This window comes from Ochotona curzoniae, unplaced genomic scaffold, assembly GCF_017591425.1.
Source record: "Ochotona curzoniae isolate NIBS_2020 unplaced genomic scaffold, NIBS_Ocur_1.0 contig_66, whole genome shotgun sequence".
Lineage (NCBI taxonomy): Eukaryota > Metazoa > Chordata > Mammalia > Lagomorpha > Ochotonidae > Ochotona > Ochotona curzoniae.
The window spans coordinates 21,725,943-21,746,909 of record NW_024466512.1 but is presented as its reverse complement, the minus strand read 5'-3'; the positions used below and the strand labels follow the sequence as shown (position 1 = coordinate 21,746,909).

The 20,967-nt window shown below is 38.5% G+C and overlaps 1 protein-coding gene across 7 annotated transcripts in view; it reads left to right on the top strand.

Moving 5' to 3' along the window:
- Nucleotides 1-20,967, top strand: part of BTRC (beta-transducin repeat containing E3 ubiquitin protein ligase) — a 150,990-nt gene that overhangs the window by 59,964 nt on the left and 70,059 nt on the right. For 3 of the 7 annotated variants that reach the window (XM_040992280.1, XM_040992278.1, XM_040992277.1), the window contains one exon: nt 16,849-16,926. The exons of 1 other annotated variant lie outside the window; for it this stretch is intronic. In XM_040992280.1, the coding sequence (XP_040848214.1) occupies nt 16,849-16,926 (78 nt within the window). Of the gene's footprint in view, nt 1-7,116; nt 7,335-16,848; nt 16,927-20,967 lie in introns of those variants that run through there. 3 more of the 7 variants (XM_040992281.1, XM_040992284.1, XM_040992282.1) reach the window with 3 other exon arrangements.

Here is a 20,967-nt window from a genome sequence, read left to right as displayed (position 1 = left end):
TCAATGGATGGAAGATCTTTCTCTCCATCTCTCATCTTGTTTGTATATCTGACTTTCCAATAAAAATAAATAAATCTTTTAAATTGTAAATGTAAAATTTTTCTGGGAAAAATACTTGAGTTATAGCCACAGTTGACCAGATTCTACAGGTCGCTGCTATCCTACTTAATTATTTAAAATTAATTTTCATCACAGAAATGGGCGAGTCTTAACCCCTTCAAGATGCAGTAGATGATTTTACTTTTTTTTAAAGTTGTTACTATTTACTAATTTTGTCAAAAGTGATGCCAAATATAATTGAAAGAAAAAAGATTGGGGCCTGGTGTGATAACCTAGTGGCTAAGTCCTCCCTTGCATGCGCCAGAATCTTACATGGCTGCTGGTTCTTGTCCCAGATGGAACCCAAGTGTTTGAGGCATCGTTGCGTCTTCTAGTCGCCAACTGATGAAGTCAGGAGCTGCGCCGAGGCCAGTGTGAAGCTTGGAGTCTAAACTGCTGGCCAGCGCTCCTGTCTCCATGAACTTTCTGAAGACTCCTTATATAATCACTTCATTTACAGCTTGTGTATGTGCATATAATTGCCACTTCAATAATGTAACATGCTGTCCTGAGCATTTAAAGTTACCTCTGAGTTTTATTAGATGAAAGACACAGGTGTAAGGTATAAAGTCTTAATTTTTTTTCTGTGATATTCAGTATTAAAGTGTTTGATTATGCCAATATTTTTGTAGTCAAATTTGTTTTTCACTTTAAAGAATGAACTGCTTAGGGATGGCCTGCAAGGCACTTTCCTGATTTAGAAAATGCCTTTTGAGAAATTAGTCATAACTCCATCATTTTACATACAGACTGTACAAAGTATTATACAGACATTAAGATTTGAGGAGCTTTCATTTATTTATTAACCATTTATTGCATATAATTTGGAGGGATACCTTATTTAGTATTAATTTTCCTGCATTCCCGCCCTCCCCCCGCATTGAGCTAAAGATCTGGCTTAAGAGTGTACTAAAGAAATTGTTTATTTACATTCACATGTGATAGCAGAAAATAATGATACATATATTTCAGACTAGTCTGTCTTAATTTTTGTTTCTGCCTTTACACATTTTTTTGGATTACTGCGTGTAGCTAAGAGAAGTGCCATTAGTGGAGTGCCTCCTGCTGGAAGAGCCAAGATTTTCAGGTGTTGTCTCCAGAATTAGTAGTGCCCACTTGTGGTTTGGTTCACAGCTACTTGTAAGGCTGTAAAATGGGACTGAGGCTAATGCATACAAGGTATAAAGTACTTCTTTAAACAGTCTATTTCTAGAACTTAAATTGTCCTGGGACTAGTTCTTGATATAAAAATTCATAGAAACCTCTTTTTCACAGAGTGTGGTAACTCCTTGCCATAGTGCTGTAGTGTTAAAATTCACATTGGCCAGGTTGTTCTGTAAATTAAACACTGACAGCTACCCTCAGGGGAACAGCCAATGTATTTATGATGATGTGCTGATTACACAAAATACACTGCAAGCAGAAAACAGCTGCAGAGAACAAACCTCTTAAAAAGAATACAATTACAAATAGCACCCTCAGTATTTCTAGTGGTGAATGTGGAATCAGTATGCTAATGTAGCTTTCTTACATAGTCTGCCTGAAAACAAAAAAAGTCTGCAGGATATAATAAGTTAAATTATGGTTGAATGCATATGTGATACCAACATAGCACCACGTAGCAGTAAACAAATTTCATTCTGAAGAACGTGGCTATGAGTGCATAGATTTCAGGTGTGGTGTAATCCAGCCTACTCCCTTCTTCCACCAACGCATGCTTTGGTTGGTTTTCTTAGTGCTTTTCTCATATAGCACGGCATGGCCTTGAGGTGTTAGGGTAGATACTTGAAAGATAATGCACCATGAAATGGGCAGGAAGACACCTAAATTGTGGTTTAAAATTTCTGCTGGAAACTTGGTTTGTTAAGATTGGCATATCAACATTTCCTTTGAGGATACAGTTGTATATTTTCAGTGTTATTCATGCCTTTGATGGTGTTTAACCTTGAAATTAATAAAAGGAGTCATGGCCCTGTATCTTTGATAAGGTTTTCCTAATTTCTATTTTTCTCACATCTCCCCCCACCCCCATTTTGGTATTTGCAAAATGGGTAATTGTGAATTTTTAGGAGAATCTATTCTCAAATATGCTACTTTGTATTCCTGTGTAAGGACATTTGGAAAAAATTTTAGTTTGTCCTATTTGAGATCCATTTAGAGCTTAGGCTCAATATCCGTGAAATATATTTCCACTGCTGAGCATACTAGCTTCTGTTTAAATCAGTAGAAAATATGTTGATCTTCCAAGACATAAATTTACTCAAGGCAACTGTAAGGTATAACACAGGGACATAGTGATTGGAAACAGTTCACTTCACTCGCCTGAAACTAAGAATCAACTCTTCAGTGTATGGATCACTGGTAGGTAATAATCGACTATTATTGGTCTGTCTGTCCCTTTTTAAATCAGTTTGGAACCTCCTGGAGTTATTTTCTTTCTCTGCTGACATCAATCCCTTGTGGCAGAGGAGTTGTGTATAATCGTTTTGGTTTAATCAATAGAATAATTGATAAACCAGATAAGATTTAAACTGATTATAGCTCCAACAGAATTCCCCAGGGGCCTTGGACTCTCTTAATTTTGACATGTGTGTTGTGTACCCTGAGGATGAAGTGCAGTTTGAATTATCTGTTTTTATTTGCTTAATGACGGGGAGGGTGTTAAAGTCAAATGTTTAATTAACCCAGCAATGGGCTGCGTTGTCACTTACACACAGCTGATTGAGATATCTCATGGAGAATACTGAACAGGAATGATAATGTGGCACTGGGACGGAAGATTGCTTTTTCAGTCCATTTGCTGGGTCACTGCTTTGAATGTCTTATTGGATGAAAGGCATTCAGCCTGGAGAAAAAATTCAGCATTTAAGTACATTTTTGTTCTCTTCTCCCCCTCTAGGCCCCTCCCTGCCCAGAAGTTAACTAAAACAGATATGTTCTAGGCTTAATAAGCCATTCATGTAGTAGTAAGAGATCAGGGTGGTTGGTAGCCTCGGGCTACATAATTTCCTTTGGAAACAGAAACATCTTACTAGCCTCCAAGGTATTCTAAATGTGAGCTCTTTTGTCCCTTGTCCCTTGTCCCTGGCCATTACTCTGGACTCGTCTTTGGTCCCTTGTTGCCTGCCTCTCTCTGTAGTGTTTGCTAGATGGGCAGCTAGCTACCTTTAGGGCCACATGCAACCCTTTTCTATTAAAGGAAAAAATCCTCTATATTGTTGCTTGCTTCTGTTTGGTTAGAGTTTTTGATCAAATGAGACTTGAAAACTATTCAGAAATGAAAATTTGAAGTATAGAGACTCTTCTGGTTTTGCTAATGCTGTTTGTTACAAACAACTGGTGCCATGCATATTTCATTTTGTTGAGTGGCAGTTTGCCTTCCATGTAAGCTGAAAAAATAGTCCAGAAAATATTTTAATAGCTCACACCATCAAAATGAAGTTTCAGTGACTTGTTACCCACAAAATTTCCAACTAGTTTGATAATGAGAAAAAAATTCTTTGAAGGCATATTAAGCACACTTGAAAAAAAATTTAGAATCAGGATTCTTTTTATAGATCTTAGTTTTCTTCCTTCTAACCCGCGAAGAATTAAACCACAAATTTACTAATTTTTTTCTTTGCTTTAGTAATTTGTATTCCAGAGAGCACAATAGGGAGAAGGATACAGATTGATTTTTTTTTTTTTAATGTGTGTCCTCTTGAAAGCGTAGTCTGGGGCATGAATATGGGGTTGGGAAGCGGGGGAGGGTAAGGGAGCCGGTTGCTGGGGCCCCGGAGGTGTTAACAGAGCAGTAGAAGCATGCAGCTAGCTAGTTTTCAGGCACAGGTTGGACTTTTGCGGGTCAAGGCAGACCAGACAAGTAGCTTTTCTTGAGGGACACAAGTAATAGACCAAATATAGAGCAGCTATTTCAGGAATCATGTAGGTCATTTAATTATCCATTATGATTGAGTGGCTAATGCTCTTTTGGCAATTACATGACCTCTGTTATTCTTGAAACCTTTCCAGGCCCTCGTGGGTCGAGTGACCCACCAGTCAGAGCTCTCGGACTTCATTCCACTCAAAAGGAAAGGAGATGTTGGGAACCACTGGCATTTAGAAATAGCTATGCTGCTGACCACTACCCAGAATGTCCTTTGTGCAGCAGTCAGTGATAGGCAAGTGGGTTTGAAGTCATCTTTGCCTTCATTGTCTGCTAGAGCAAAAGATGTGCTTTGGTTTCTACAAAAGGGAGTTTTAGCAGGAGAAATTTTAATGCCAAAGTTGGCTGTCACAGCTTTTGTACTGCAAGAAAAGGTCCAATGGTATTATTGAAATTGATGTTTATTATCTGTCAAACCAGTCATCTGTTACAAACCTTTTAAGTTGTGAAAAAATTTTTCTCATTCCATAACACAACAAAATATTGATGATAGGTAATAACAGATTTTAAAGGGTCATTGATAAAAAATTAGCCCAATTTGAATTTAACACTAAAATGATCATTAACATGCACTTTAAAATTGAGGTGCTGACCAAAGAGAATAATTTGAGAACATGTGGATTAATGTTTCTGACTTAGTTTTTTCTTTAGTCAACAAAAATTCGTTTCCTAAAGGAACTCTGTGCAAATGCTAAGTGATAGCAAAGCTTCCCTTTAAAAATTATAGTAGCTTCATGGAGTAATTAAAGAAAATAATGGAGACTTCTTGTGATTGAGAACAGCTATGCTGTGCAAAGTAATTCACATAATCAAAATTTACTATAAGATTTGTCAGAATACACCAAGAAAAATTCTATGTGGTTATGAAAGTCCAAGATTAGGTAGAAGGCCTTTTTCTAGCTTTCCAATAATGTAAACCCTTAGACTAAAAAGAAATAATTTTGTTAGTATTAAAGACACAAATATATTGCTTAAATAGAAGTTATTTGCATTGTTATAGAGGAAAAAATCATTCCTATTGAAGAAAAATTAAAATTTTAAAAAATCTGTTACTCATAGAGCATTATTTTAAATAACAAATATACAAGGTTGTTTAATATAAAGTACTCCTGGTCAAACTCCAAGTTAATCTGTTTTTATTTTGTTTTCATCTTGTTATTTGGTAATATTAACAAATGATAAATTGAAGACATGGATTGGTGTGTATAACCTTTGACCCCACAGAAATAGAAGCCTTCTCAATGTATGCCAGTTCTACCATAGCATCTGGGCACTTAGAGACCTATGAGGATGCAGTCAGTGTGAAGTTACATTAGCTGTTGGTTGTTAAAAAATGTTTCCCCTTATTCTAGTTTTCAAAAATATTTTTCAACGTTAGAGATTAACAAAAATGAGAAAGCAGGATTTACAGCAAAAGCAAAACTTGCTGATTAAAGTGAAGCATCCTAAATAAGATAATTAGTATTTTAGAGGAAAGCAGGTGATATAAAGTATGATTATTTGTTTTAAATGTTCCTGTTCCTATGACATATCCTTTAAGACGTATTATTCACTGTATGTTACAGCTTTGGGAACCAGAAATTTATAAAATCAATGAAAGGAATGGTGTTTGTAATTTTAAATACCTGAAAAGACATTAAGGCTGTGTAATTAATGAGAAAGGCTACCGGATGGTGATAGTCCTTTGGAGTAATATTTTAATAATAAAGAGGAAGCAAGATTGGTTAAATAAGGAAATATATACTTTTAACCTAACCCAATCTGGTTTTCAAAATATATTTACTTGATGTGGTTTTATTTTCATTCCCCAAAACCAGATATTTGGAGATATTATCTTAAACTGTTTTCAAGATATTGTTGAATGGCAGCACCAAAGCTGAAATTCATTCATTTAGTAGGGAAAAAAAAATAAAAGAACCCAGAATGATGGAAATAACAGTTCCGCAGAAAGAAAGGATACACCCTAAGGGTTCTATGTTCTCATCTCTGCTCTGAGAAGTCAAAAATATCTACATAATACAGATATCTTTGAGTTAACAAAAATAAGCAGATGTCCTTATTAGTAGAATCACAAATGTTTGCTTCTTAGTTTACACAAAACTATATGTGGAGGATCTCTGGATGAAGTGATTGTCTAAATATGGCAGCCAGGAAACGTAGGATGACTGAATCTGTCCTAAACATAAAGTCATGGGAAAACAAAACTTTTGAGATTTATTGGATATAAAGGTAAGAAATCAATTAAGCTAGCTTGTATTTTTGTGTATTTTAGTCACATGATAGGTGTACTTGGCTCCTTATTTATTTCTATGGTAAATCCTGTGATTAATTCATATTCATTTGGCTATGCTTATTTAGCTACTTTGTGCATTGTTTTATTTTAAACAATGTAAACGTGTGAAACTAATGTTTTGCTCAAAGAATGGTAGTCTTTAATTCTCAAGAGAAAGACAATGTACAGAGGCAGGTTATTCAGGTGCCTGCTTTGCAAATATATTTGGCATGAAATAAAAATATGTATCTATTAAATAGATGTGATTTGGTAACCACATTGACATGGTGAGCAGAGTGAAATGTTAACAAAGTATGTTCATGCTTAGAAGGGTAAGGTATGAAGGGTTTGGGTTTGTTTTTAAGTCAAAGCTTTTGAGCCAGAAAACCTTTGGGGTTTAAAGGATCTATTACTTCCGATGTGGAGCATATTAACATAATTACAAGCTCTTTTATTTACTCATAGTCACTGCTAAGTTGATGTTTAAACCTTTGATTAAGAAAGCAGTCACAAAGCTGAAAGCTATGTAATATCTCATCTTCCCAAAACAAATAACTGTTTGAGCTTTTGATTGCTTGTTTGTTTTGTCCCGTTTTGTGGCTGTGAATTTTTCTTACAGCCAGACTTTTAATGTTAAATGTTTAAAGTGTTATATTGTAATTTTTTTCCTTGACTTAAGAGCAAGAACAAGTGCTCATTCATGCCCTTCTTGCCTTGTCACGCCCTGGTGTGGTTCCTGTCTACTGTCCTTATCAGAGCATCTCAGTGCTGAGTTGAGCCTGTTTATCTTGAAAGAACAGGAGGCAGGCTTTTAGGGAGTAAGCTACATGTTCCAGTAAAACAGGCACCAATGCTGTTTGACTGGGAAAACATTTGATCTCTTACATTAACAGCCCATGTCACTGTAATAGGGACCACAGCTGGGCTGTTGTTCAGTTTTCTATTATTTTAGCTTTGAAATAACTGTTAGTGCTGCTCCAAAATCGCGGTGTATAAAATTGTGTGTTGGCTGTCCCCCAGGACTCGTAAGTAAACAAGGTGATGTGTGTGGCCAGAGGGAGGATATCGTGTTGGCTTTGTTTTAAATAATAACTGTCCCTATCTAAAGATAGGTTTTGTCTGGACTATGAGGGAGTGCTGTATGACTTTGCTTATGTAAATTTACAGACCTAGCAGTATCTTAAAGTAGATTTTGTAACTAATGTTTTTGCTTAGCTATTAATTACCAACTTCCATGTTTTCTAATTTTGAAGCATTTAAGATCTTTAGACATCATGCAGTTTCCCTAAATTTAGCAGTTTGTACAGGAATTATTGCAAATGGTCAACTGAGTTTAAGGGATATGTTTATTAGACTAAAATATTGCTTTGTTTTGTTTTAAAATATTCAGTTGTTGATAATTTCTATGCCAGGAATGGTTTGCCATTTAGAAACAAGAGCAAGATGAAAAAAAAAGCGAAAAAAATCTGTAAGATCAGCTTGATGTTTTCTTCCTCTCAAACAGAAGAAGACAAGGAAAGAATGGCAGTTAAAGTTTAATCCCTCTCTTTTTCCGTTAGTCTTGCTTCAAGAATCTAGTTTATTTTCTCACTCTTATTCTTTTGTGATAGAACACTTATTCTCTTTTGATAGAACACTTACAGGCCATCCAGTGTACTGTCTTTGGATTTAACCCAAAATATATATATCAGCCAGCACACCCATAATAGGTTGAAAGGCAGCCATCCATCTGGGGAGTTCTTCTAAATACTGAATGTGTCATGTGCCTTGACATGACATATCTGTAATATCGCTGAACTCAGAAAGCACTGTCTGTGTTTGCTGTAGGTGTTAAAAAAGAGTACTATGTTTTAAGAATGTGTGCTGTGCAAATTCTAGCTTGTGAGGTAATGACAAGTGTTTGTCTGCATAGACAATATATTTTTCCCCCTGAGGTCCCCACACACCTAGTTTCCCTCAAGCTCATCATCTCTGTCAGGTTAATCAATAGGCACCGTATGGCAGAGGGTCAGTAATCAGTGTCATCGTGCCTTTAAATCGTGTTGAAAATTTGCTTAAAGCCTGGGCCAATTAACATCGAGATGATGAATGGATGGGAAGATGGGAAGAGCCTGCCGCTCAGGGGCTTTGTGAGGAGGAGATGCTCAGCTGTTGAGCAGCAGACACCAGCGAATAAAATCAGCCATTCATGTGCGCTCAGTCCACCCACTCTTAATGATAATGTCAATCTAGCAAAATATATACACATTGGAGTTGTCACGAGTTCATAAATCAAAGGAGTTTGTCAAAGGCATTCAGATTAACGAGGCAGCAGCAATAACAAGTCAAATTTGCATAGAGAATTGCTCGAATCTCAGTAAATTATGATCCTGTTTTTCATTTGATTATTTGCTAATGTCTCAAGAGGGAGAATGATTATATTAGCATGCAAAATCTACTCCAGAAGTAGATATCGGAGGTATAGAGGACCAGCACACTATGACAATTAATCAGTTTCTGCATACTAGCATAAATGCACAAGGCCCAGAAATGAACTTCTTTTTTATTATTATTTCTCCTTGCTACTGATCCAAATGGTTCAGCTTGACAGAGACTTTATATTGCTTTAACAGTGTTCTGAATTGTGCCTGCAGGCAAGACATAGTTATGCAGCTATAACCAACCTATCCATCTGCCAACCAGATTGGAATTCTCCTATCCAAGGCTTCCATTAACCCCCACTGACAGCTCCAAACAGGATTAAGAATTTGGAAGCATAAAAAATAGTTGTTCTTTGCAAACACACACAATCCCTTTGCATTTTGAGAAAGACTGCATCTGCAGTGCTTTATAATTAGCATCGGACGGTGCAGCAGGAGGAAAAACCTACTTGGCAGATTTTTTAACTTCTGTCACTGGGAGTAAAGCAGTATTAATGGAAGTTTTGTCTGGTTGTCCCATAGAGGGCTTTCCACTCTTTCTAGTTCTAAGCACAGTGCTTGTGTTGCTCTTTTACTAGAAGACAGCTCTCCTTGAATGTTTTAGCCCATGATTCTGTTCAGCAAAATAAGAGAGGCTTCTGTGTGGTTGTAGTTTAATCAAGTATGACATGCGGTAAACGTGATAGTGAAGTGATATGCGTGGAAACACCAGGGAGGATCATCTTGTGGGGCCCCAGAACTGGGCCCTGAATAGGATTTTTCAGTCAGCTTCCACACTTAAACGACCTGTATTTCCCCCCACCGCATCATAGAAGGATTAATTAAAATTTGTTTAAGTACACACACACACATTGCTCTTTATGTCCCTTTTGATTGAAGAGTTTGAATGATTTTATATATGTAGATAAATTACCTTTTAACCTTATAGAATAATTGTTTCTATTTTTGTAAATTGCAAATCATGATAGAGTCTGTAATTAGTTTCAAGTAACATAATACATTAATGAGAAAAGTATTAATTCAATTATTAACTTAGCAATGAAGCTTGCTGTATGATGTTTGTAAATAGCTATTAGAAAATTGATCTTGTTTTTTTTTCCCCTCATTTGGATTGTCATTCTACATGATAGTGAGCGGATTCCTTAATTTTTTTTCCCCTTAAAGACAAAGTCTGGCTTGCTCTTAGGGGTGAGGAAGCCCAGGAGCTCTTGGAGGGTGATTGGTGGAAGTGCTTCCCCTTGCCCATCACAGCCGTCAGCCTGCAGTAGCTGACCCCAGCTCTGTGAATGTCAGCCACATGCGGAGCAGGGTGTTATTTATTCTTGTGAATTGTGAGCTTGATGGTACTGTGGGTAGTACACACCCAGGAGGTAGCTACTTCTCTGCTTCAAGACTACCTTGACACTTTGCTGTCGGCCACAAGCTCCATGCCCATAGCCTCACCATCAGTCAGCCAGTAATAGCGGAAGGAGTTTTTAGGTTACTGGGTTTGGAGCGGTACTTCAGCGTATTACTTGATCTGGAAGCTGGAGCATTTGCATACAACCCTCTGTTGCAGATATGCAGGCGTGGTGGCTGCTGTCTCTGTGGCAGCTGGGGTGGGGGTAGGGGAGGTTAAATTTCCCATATTGCATGCTTTGCAAATAAATATAACTATGTATATTAGAGTCCTTTGAATTATCTTCATGAAGAATGTGTTGTAGGTGGAAAGTGCTCTTGCTAGTTGGAAGCTGATTATTTCTGTAAACAGGCTCAGCCCCTGTTGCATCATCCAACCTTGAGCACAATGCTTATTCAAAGATTATCATAAGTGATTGAGGGCCTTGACTTTTCATCACTGTGTAAATTAGCTTTTGATTTGGTTATATAATTAACTCTTAATTATCTATGTTATCAGGAGTAGTGTGTGTTCAAATAGATAACTGAAAACAGTAAATAAGCCACTTACCAGGTGGAGGAGACTTTTGCCCCAGCTATGACCCTATGGTGTATAACCATTAAAGTCTCTTTACTTCTTGTTTGGAGCACTATAAGCGAAACAAAATTCTGGAGTTAGGAATGGTTTGGTTACCCAGAAAAGTTGTGTCTTTCATTCCTCTTTAAAGGGAAGGTAGTACACAGATGAGGGTTGTGAGATTTCTCCTGTAACTACCCACCTCTGCTACTGTAGTGTAAAAAAGCAGGCAGACTGTATAGCAACAGGTGTGCCTATGTGCCAAATTCTATTTGCAAAATTAGGCATTGATCAGAGTTGCCAGCTTATGCTCTAAATTATCACGTTGGGACAGGCTTTATCCAGTGTTAGTTAAGATGTTTGAGACCAGGGCCCAGTGCCATAGTCTAGTGGCCATGTTCCTCGCCCTGAATGCACCAGGATCCCACATGGGTGCCGGTTCTAATCCCAGCGGCTTGCTTCCCATCCAGCTCCCTGCTTGTGGCCTGGGAAAGCAGTAGAGGATGACCCAAAACTTTGGGACCCTGTAATGTGGGAGACCTGGAAGAGGCTCCAGGTTCCTTGGCTTTGGATTGGCTCAGTTACAGCTGTTGCAGTCGCTTGGGGGGTGAATCATCAGATGGAAGATCTTCTTCTCTGTCTCTTCCTTTCTGGATGTCTAACTTTGCAATAAAGATAATTTTTTTTTTTTTTTAATGTTTGAGACCCTGGGATCCCCTGTTTAAGTACATAGGTTTGAAGATCATTGGTGGCTCAAGTACTTGGGCCACTGCCACACAAAGCAGATGTGGTTTGAGTCCCTGGTCCTTGGCTTCAGCCTGTCCCAGCCCTGGCTTTTCTTTGGCATTTGGCAAATAGGATGCCTGAGCTCTATAGCAGAGGATCCGGGTCTGATTCCTAGCTCTGACTCTTGATTGTAGCTTCCAGCTTAGGCAGACCCTCAAATGCAGCAGGTGATGGTTCAGAGTTTGGTTCTGCCACTGACAAGGGAGACTTGGATTGTGTTCTCAGCTGCAGCTTTCAGCCTGGCAATTGCCGGGCATGTTGGAGAGTGGATCAGTGGATGGGAACACATGCGTGTTCTCTCATTGCCTTTCAAATAATGTGAGCCTTAAATAGAGTGAATAATTCAGTGTTTATAGTTGTCAGGTAAACTGAACTAGAACGATGTGGGATACAAAAGTCTGGGATAAATTGAAAGGAAATGGGTAAAATTGTTGTAATTTAACCTTCTATGTATTGATTTTAAAATATTTTGTATTTACCTTTTTTTTTATTATTTGAAATGCAGAGTTACAGAGAGGCGAGGAGAGACAAAATTTTCCATCTGCTGGTTCACTCACCAAGTGGCTGCATCAGCCAGGGCTTCACCACATCAAAGCCAGGAGCCTGAAATTTCTTGAGTCTCCCACATGGATGCAGGGGCCCAAGCACTTGAGCTGTTTTCGGCTGCTTTCCCATATATTAGCAGGGAGTTGGATCAGAAATAGAGCAGCTGGAACTTGAATCAGTGCCCTTTGCCAGCAGAGGCTTAGCTTGCTGTGCCAGAACACTTGCCCTAGTATTTGTTGATTTGTAAGACAGTGCTCCTTTCCACTCATTCACTCCTGGACTTGGGCTGAGGCTAAAGTCTGGAAGGCAACTGACGTTTCTTATGTGGATGGCTATAGGAATATAGTTACTTGAGCTGTTATCCCTGCCTCCCAGGGTCTGCATTTATCAGGAAGCTGGAATAAGGAGTCAAACCCAGGTACTGGGTTTTAAGTGCTAGTCCAAGTATACACCCCTGAATACATACATTTTTTTGATGGTTCTTCCTTTAATCTTGATCCCACATTTTTGATGTGATTATCCTTTCTTTTTATTTGCCCTGGGTTACTAACATCTGGCAGCAGAATGTATCCCTGAGGTCTAATGTCTGAGTTTTAGCAGTGTTTCCTTTATTGACTTTTCCCGCTCAGACCCCTGTGAATGTCTCCAGGCTTGGTAATGTGAACACTTCAATTTTCAGTAAAACTTGCATTCTCTTTTGACTCTGTTAGTAAGTGCTGCAATAGGAAATAACTGAGTTGATATAAGAAGTAATAAGTTACCATAATTTTTAGAAATATGTTAATATAACATGGCTATTTGTAAATGCTGTTTGTCAGGGACTATTTTTTTGCAAATTATTCACTGAGAAGAAGCATTTCATCTAAGTGTTAGGAATGAATCATGAGCAAGTTAGGTTTGTGTAGGGCTGGTTTAGGATTAAGCAGTAGACTATAATTTCTAATTATTTTTGTTGAAATACTTTTCCCCTAATTTTCACTTCTCTGTCTTTTCCCTTTACTTATTTGCATATTATACATGAGATATATTAGTTTTTATATTGGGCCTAATTTCAGATTTGTGGCAGAATTGAACAATCTACTTCCACCCTTTACACAGATGCACCAAATTGTTTTTTAATAAAAGTTATTTGAAAGGCTCTGTCACAGAGGGTGAGACAAGACAGAGAACAAGAGATTTTCCATTTGCATGTTCCATCCCCAAATGACCACAAGGACCAGAACTGCGCTGGGCTGAAGCCAAAATGCTTTCCTGCATGAGTGATAGGGGCCCAAGTCATTGAGCCCCCTTCCATTGTGTTACCAAAGTGCTGGGTCAAAAATGGAGCAGCTGGGACTTGAACTGGTACTACTATTGGATGCCTACATTGCTGACAGCTGCTTAACTTGCTGTTCCACAATGCTGGCCCAAAAGTTAATGTGTTTCTGCTCACATATATCTATTTATGTATTCTTTGAAAGTTATTTCCAAATGTCACTTCTAAATGTTTCAGTGTATGTTTTAAGAACAAATTCCTTCAAATAACTGGAATGTACCTGTTCAAAATCAGAAAATTGAAAGGATCAATAAGCTGTGGTATATCCAGCAGTGAAATACTAGTTGGCAGTCACACTGATGTATGCAGCAACATGAATAGATTTGGAATCGATGATATTGTTAATATGGCACCCTGGAGAAGGCAAAATTTTGAGCCAGATAAAGTACTGGTATTTAGTGAGGACAGAGTTGATAGTAGAACATTGCAAGGAAACTGAGAGAGTGTTAGAATTTCTTTTTTCTTTTCTTTTTTTTTTTAAAGATTTATTTATTTTGAAAATTTCAGAGGGAGAGATAGATTTTTTTTTGAGATTTATTATTCTTATTGGAAAGTCTGATAAACAGAGAAGAGGAGAGAAAGAGGAAGATCTGTCCACTGATTTGCTCCCCAAGTGGCCACAACAGCCAGAGCTGAGCCAATCTGAAGCCAGGAGCTAGGAACTTCTTTTGAATCTCCCATGTGGGTGCAGGGTCCCAAGGCTTTGGGTCATCCTCAACAGCTTTCCCAGGCCACAAGCAGGGAGCTGGATGGGAAGTAGAGCCTCTGGGATAAGAACTGGCACCCATATGGGATCCTGGTGCATACAAGGTAAGGACTTTACCTGTTAGCCCACTGTGCTGGCCCAAGACAGAAAGATATTCTATGTGTTGTTTCACTCCCTAGGTGGCCACAATTGCCAGCCCTGCTAAACCCTGGTGATTAGTTAGGCTAAATCCAGGAGCAAGGAGGTTTTTTCAGGTCTTCCATGTAGGTGGCAGGGCTCCAGCACTTAGGTTGTCTTCTACCACGTTTCCCAAGCCACTATACTAGCAGGAGGCTGGACTGTAGAAGCAGAACAGCCAGTGGTTAACTTAACCTACTTTGCCTACAATGTGGGCCCCAGGATTTCTTACGATAAGGCAAATGGTTGTTGCTGAGCTCTCTCAGGTGGTGCAAGGAGAGTTTCACAGAACATTGATGACCACTTAGGTGAAAATGACTATTCTATAATTCCCAGCTACCTCAAGACTGTAGAGCTATTCATCTCTTAAAGGCATTTTTGCCTCTCCATTATAGGTTTTATTATTTAATTATTGCTCCTGGTAGGACTGCTTAATGTGGCTACCTTTGTTTTATATAACCACGGAGTTCAATTTTTTGTTTCCATTTTTCATAAAGGATGGTCCAGATTAAAAGTATTGGTAGTTCTGCCTAAAACTAAAAAACACCACGCCAAATCTGTGTCAGCAGTTGTGTGTTTTTTATTCTGGTTTAAGAAGTACACTCTTTCAGGCCACCTATATGGTATATCCTTTGGCCTAAAGGGATGGAGAAAGGAAGAGATTGCTGAAGGGGCTCTGGGTTCTGTTCTCAAGATTGTGATTAGTTCACTTTGCCTTTGTGTTTCTTAGATGCTCTCGTAGTACTCAGTTGCCTAGGAAAATCAGGTGAAATTAGGTGGGAGCAGGGCCCCGAGTGAGACTCATTGGCTAAAAACCTCCCGTTGCATGTGCCAGGATCCCATACCAGTTCCCAGGTAGTTCCTGCCTTGTGGCCTGGGAGTGTCTGGTCCAAAGCCTTGGGACCTTGCAGCTGCATGGGAGACCCAGAAAAAGCTCCTGGCTCCTGGTTCCTTGCTTCAGATCAGTTCAGCTCCAGTTATTGGGGCCAAGTAGGGAGTGAACCAGCAGATGGAAGATCTTTGTTTCTGTGCCTCCTTCTCTTTGTAAATCTGCCTTTCCAATAAAAATAAATAAATCTAAAAAAAAAAAAATTGGGCTGAGCATTTAGTCCTTGTGGTTAAAATTCTGATTAGGATGCCAACATCAGAGTGCCTGTCATCTCCAGGTTCTTACTTGGGATCTTGCTGCTAAGGCAGACCTTGGGAAATAGAGGTGACGACCCAAGTGAGTGGGTTTCTGCCATCCACATGGAAAAGGCCTAGTTGAGTTCCTAACCCCCAGCTCCAGCCCAGAGCTCATGGCTGTTGGCATTCGGAGAGTGAGTGGATGCTAGCTCACTAGCTCTTGTCTCAAATCAAGTGAAATAGAAATCAGAAGGCAGAAAACTGTTGACTAGTTGCTACTCACTACTCATACTGTTAGGTTCCAGTCACTGCCACTAAGAGATTCAGCATGGAGGATCTTACCAGCAATTTTGTTTCAGTCTGTGCACTTGTAGAATGAGTGTGATTTATAATGCCTGGACACCATACTTCCACCAAAAAGTAATTGGGCTTTAAACTTATATATTGACATTTGAAAGCATAATTAATTTTGGAATGCAGAACTTTGCATTGAATTAAACCTGTTATCTGACAGAGAAGAGTGGAACTTTTCATGACTTTGGGAATAATTACTTGCAAATTATGAAGGTGTAATTTAATGCTAGTTTAATTTTGTTTATTTTAAAAAAATTTTTTTCTTTTTTTGAAGATTTATTTTTATTGAAAAGGCAGATATACAGAGAGGTGGAGAGATAGAGAGGAACATCTTCCATCCAGTGATTCAGTCCCCAAGTGAAAGCAACTTGCGGAGCTGCGCCAATTCAAAGCCAGGAGCCTAGAGCCTCTTCCAGGTCTCCCACACAGGTGCAGGGTCCCAAGGCTTTAGGCCATCCTCAAGTGCTTTCCCAGGCCACAAGCAGGGAGCTGGATGGGAAGTGGAGCAGCCAGGACATGAACCAGTGCCCATATGGGATCCTGGCGCATGGAAGGAGAAGACTTCAGCCACTGGGCTATCACGCCGGGCCCTAATTTTTATTATAAGACATTTACTTCAGAAAAGAAAAATGTTGATCTATACATTTAGAAAAAGATAAGGTTAAATATTTCATGGGCTTAATTTTGACTTTGCTCCTGTGTGATAACAGTATATCAGTAGTTACCTCATTTGTTATGCTGTGCAGTCATCAACTCTGGCCTATCCTGCCCTCAGATTTTGGTAGTCATCTTTCTTTTTCAAGGTGGAGAGGGAAACAGTTTTTTTGTGTATGTGTGATCTACTGAGCTTTTACTGGAACTTTCTTGTATCTAGTGTCAACCTGTGTCAAAGGTCACTAAAGCAAATTTCTAGTGAGTATGATCTGGGCAGTACATAACAGGGATGAAACACTTTACACCAAGATCTCTGCATACACGTATTTATATACATGGGCATATGTTTCATTCTACCTATTTGTATGTCTGTATGTATATAAATCTTCAGATGAATAAATGCATAAATATACATGGTATTCTAGCTTACAGAATTAGAAATGTAATTCAATTTACTCCCACGGAGTAAGATTGAAGATAATGAGAACTGAATTAAAGCTTACTTTCTTTCACAGAATTCCTCAGAGAGAGAAGACTGTAATAATGGCGAACCCCCTAGGAAGATAATACCAGAGAAGAATTCACTTAGACAGGTATGAAATTCAGTCTTACTTAAAATAAAAAGCTGCCAACAACAAAAGACAGGAAACCCTTAGTTTGCCATTTTTTAGACACTAGAGTGTAAATTAAGACTACTCTACTCCTAAGTTAGTGGCCTTAGCCACAAATTTCAATCAGGTAATACTATTTTCCCAATCATTTAAAAAGCGCCCTAGCTGTACAACTTACAGGGCAGTCAGTTGATTAAGTGTAGTGAATATAAAATCAAAAGACAACTTGAAGGTCCTTCTCATGGCAGAATTGACTGTCAAGATTCTTATACCTTTAAAAATGGCAATTAAACCTGATCTCCCTATCATGAAATGGTTCCTTTGAGCAGTATTTCATTTTGCTTTTTAAGAAGCTAAGGCCACTATTGATGATTAATGAAAGATTTTGCACAACACCATGCCACTACCTCTAAAACTTGTGAAAGTCCAATTTTGTGATCCTCTCTTCTTAAGCATCAAAATGTCCAAAATCATGGCTTAAAATTTGTTTTTCTTCCTGTCTGTAGCAGTCTCTAATATATTTCCTGTTCACTGGCAAAAAATATTGAGATCTTAAATGTTGTCAGGAAGTAAGGGTGACATGTATTCATTATTAGCATAAAATCAACAGGAGCACCAGCAGCAGTAAAATAATTTTAATTTTCTTGCATTTTTGGGCTCATTGTAGATGAGGGAAGAGTTCTAATTGTTGAGCGCACACTGTGAACAGTGACCCTATAAGACTGCGAAATATGATGTGGCTTAGAATTTATAGATGGAGAAAATGGAGGCAGAAGGGGTGTGTTGATCAATCAGTGATTCAAAGCTGGGGTCTCAGTGTTGGCCAAAGAGTTTCTGCTTTTACCTCTTACTCCAATTTTTATATAGTGTTAATTTAGAGGGAAAATATTGCAACCAGGAAAGGGCATTTAAAAAATGTAGTTTATGTAAAAATTTGAAAAGGCACCCCCTTCCTTGCCCCTTCACCCTACCCCCTCCCCGCCTTTTATGAAAAGAATTGTTGTAAATTTAGTCCCTTCAGGAAGCTTTGTTAGAAACAAATCAGAAGTAAACAAACTGAATGATCCATCCGGGATTGATGCTGAAACGGAGATGGCTTTAACTATCAGGAGATAAAGAGCTAATCTGTAAATCTACATCAGCAGAACAATATTGAGTAAGATAGATTTGGAAGTGGATATACTCTGCCCACTACAGAGAAACAACTGTCAGAAAACAATGACACGACAAAAAGTTTTGGCAACTTTATTTAAGCTAACAAACGAATTTTCACTCTGCAAAGTTATAAATTAATTTTAATAGGCTGATCCAGATGGTCCATTTGGAAAATGGATAGGCTGATCTGTTGAAAATTAAACTAAATTTATCTCTCTCATACTTCAAACTGAAGCAAGAGAGAGAATTGTGCCTATTAAGTCCAGCACATACAGATGGACCAGCAGGTCACACATGGGACTAATCTGATTCATTTTAAAAATAAATGCATGCATTATTGAATCATTTTCTATTTGCAATATCTGTTGTGTGCAGTATTTGAAAGAGATTTAATGTTGTTTTTCATTGCCATTGTAGCAGGTTCTCCTCAACCCCTCCACTTTAATTTTAAACACACCCCCCACCCCTGACACACACACTCCTCGTGCTCCAGAATGGTTCTTCTAATATCTGTCATTCGGTGTTGAGATCCAAGCTCTGGAGATTAATTAGGTCATGAGGCTTAGCCCCGCCTTTTTTTGTAAAGGGTTTTATCTCCATTCTCTTTGTGAAGAGCATGAACTCAATGTTCTTCGGAAGAGAAATGGCCTTTAGAAACAGGGAAGTGGGAGATCCTCCTGGGGCTCTCAGACTCTTTCAGCTCCTGGGTGTTTTAACAGCCCCATGAATGCAGATTTGTAAATTTATTGCAGTGCCATCTGGTTTTTTGCTTGAACCAGATTACTGTTGGCTTGTGTCTGTCTATTGTGGTGGTCACTCCCTAGGAGCTTGCCCTCTCAATCTCAGGGAAGAGTGATGAATAGCAGAGGTCAATGGAAGCGGGTCACAGGGCAGCTGTCCAGGACTGCCCTGAACTTGATTATCCCACTCTAGTTTTTGTTTTGTTTTGTTTTGTTTTGTTTTTAAGATAGGACATAACGCCTAGGTTGTTCAAACTCCCTTGTTTCTCTGTTGCATGTGAGAGTAGTGAAGTGCCATTTTCTATTTTGTTTTCTTGTCTGTCTGAAGACAGAAAGATGTCAAGCGTACCTTAAACTACAGCTGATGGAGTAAGATTCAAGTGATTGGGTCAGTCCCTTAGCTCAAGATTCTTAAACAGTTATTTCTGATCGTATGCCAGGGTCTCTCATGTTTGAGTATAAAAAGTTCAGTTATGTTCTAGTAATTTATTATTGTCTTAATGTAATAGTTTACATTTTTTTCACATTATTCTTATAGAATAGGATTTTGCCATTGCTGATAGAACATGACTGTATTATCACAAAAATAGAAAATAAAAGGAAGGAGGGGTGATAGGAAATATTACTGTTTACAATTATATATGTATAATATGATGTCTTCATATAAGTAACAAAGATGATAAAAATGTTAATTATCAGAATGCCCATATGATTTCAATCGTTGAATTCGTAAACATTTTAAGAAGGAAATAAAACCAGTCTTTTGCAGAAATACTTTCAGAAAATGGAAGAGGAAGGAATATTTCCTTCTGTAACCTGACCAAGATTATTATCAAAACCAGAAATACTAACAGAGAAGTTAGGAGATGCTACTCTCTGTCACCATGTCATTTTGAGTACCTGCTTTTCTGTTTGTTGCTCAACAGCTGGAGATGGGAGAGTCGGAGGGAGTAATGCAGTGCATCTTTGTAAAGAAAAATCCACTTTCTTGTTGTCAGAATAATCTTCCTGCTTCTACTTAGTAAATAATGTGAGAACTTTTATTTTAAAGGTTATACCTAGTAGCCACAGTTTCATTTCTACTTTTACCCTTAAAATGTGAAGCCAAGAAAACCATCCCTGCTGTCCTCACAGGTTTTATTCAGATCAGTATCAGGAGCAAAGGCTTGGAAGGATACCAAGAAGTACTCATACTTTTTGAAAATGTAGCATTATAACATACAACTCTTCTTTGCCTCACATTGGTGCTAATAGGATCTGTCAGCCCTGACTTTCTCTGTAATTGGGTAAATTGTGACCGCTGTCTAGTCCTCCCCCCATTCCCCCATTCCCTTTGTGCATGTGTCCACTTACCATCCTGAGAACGTGGGCAGTGATAAATAAAGCATTGAGGAGAGCTCTCTCAACTCTTTGAAAGCAGCATGATGCCAGCCCTCTAGTTATATTTCTTTACGTGTTTACGTTTGCCTGTATTCTGTCTCTTGTGCAGCTGGAACCCTGGGGATGCAAAACCATGAGAGAGGCCAAGAAGCTAACAAAGTGGCTGTCTCCCTTGTTAGCTTGTTCCTTTATTCTTTAAAAACAAGATAAAAACCATCTGGCTCAGGGCATTACATTTTCCTCCCCCATGCACCTCTATAGATGGAGACTTCACCTGCAGTGAGGGTTCACATTGATTAGGGAGGGAGCAGTAATTCAAGCTTCCATCCTCTTCAAGGATACTTTGCAGTCTTTAAAGGTGCTGACCCACTGAGTTAAACTGTCAAGGGAGGATAAAAAAGTGTCTTCATCCCAGGAGGTAACAGCTGCCAGGTTTTCAACACCTTGCACACTGCTGGAAAAATGTCACAATTGTCAGCTGAAAGAAAAATGACTCTGTTGTCATCTTCTGTTAATGACTGGGCCTCATAAAAAATACTCCATAAGCCTTTTAAAGGAGATATGTTTTTTCTTGATTATTGTATTTCTTCTCAAAAAAAAAAATCATATATTGGTCCAAACATCAAATTGCAGTAGATCTGCAAAAAGTAGCTTTGAGGTACTGGAAAGTTGGAACAGCCAATATAAGCATGGAACTCTGAGGGACACAGTTCCTTTATACAGTTGGTTGAGTAGGAGAAGAAGGGAC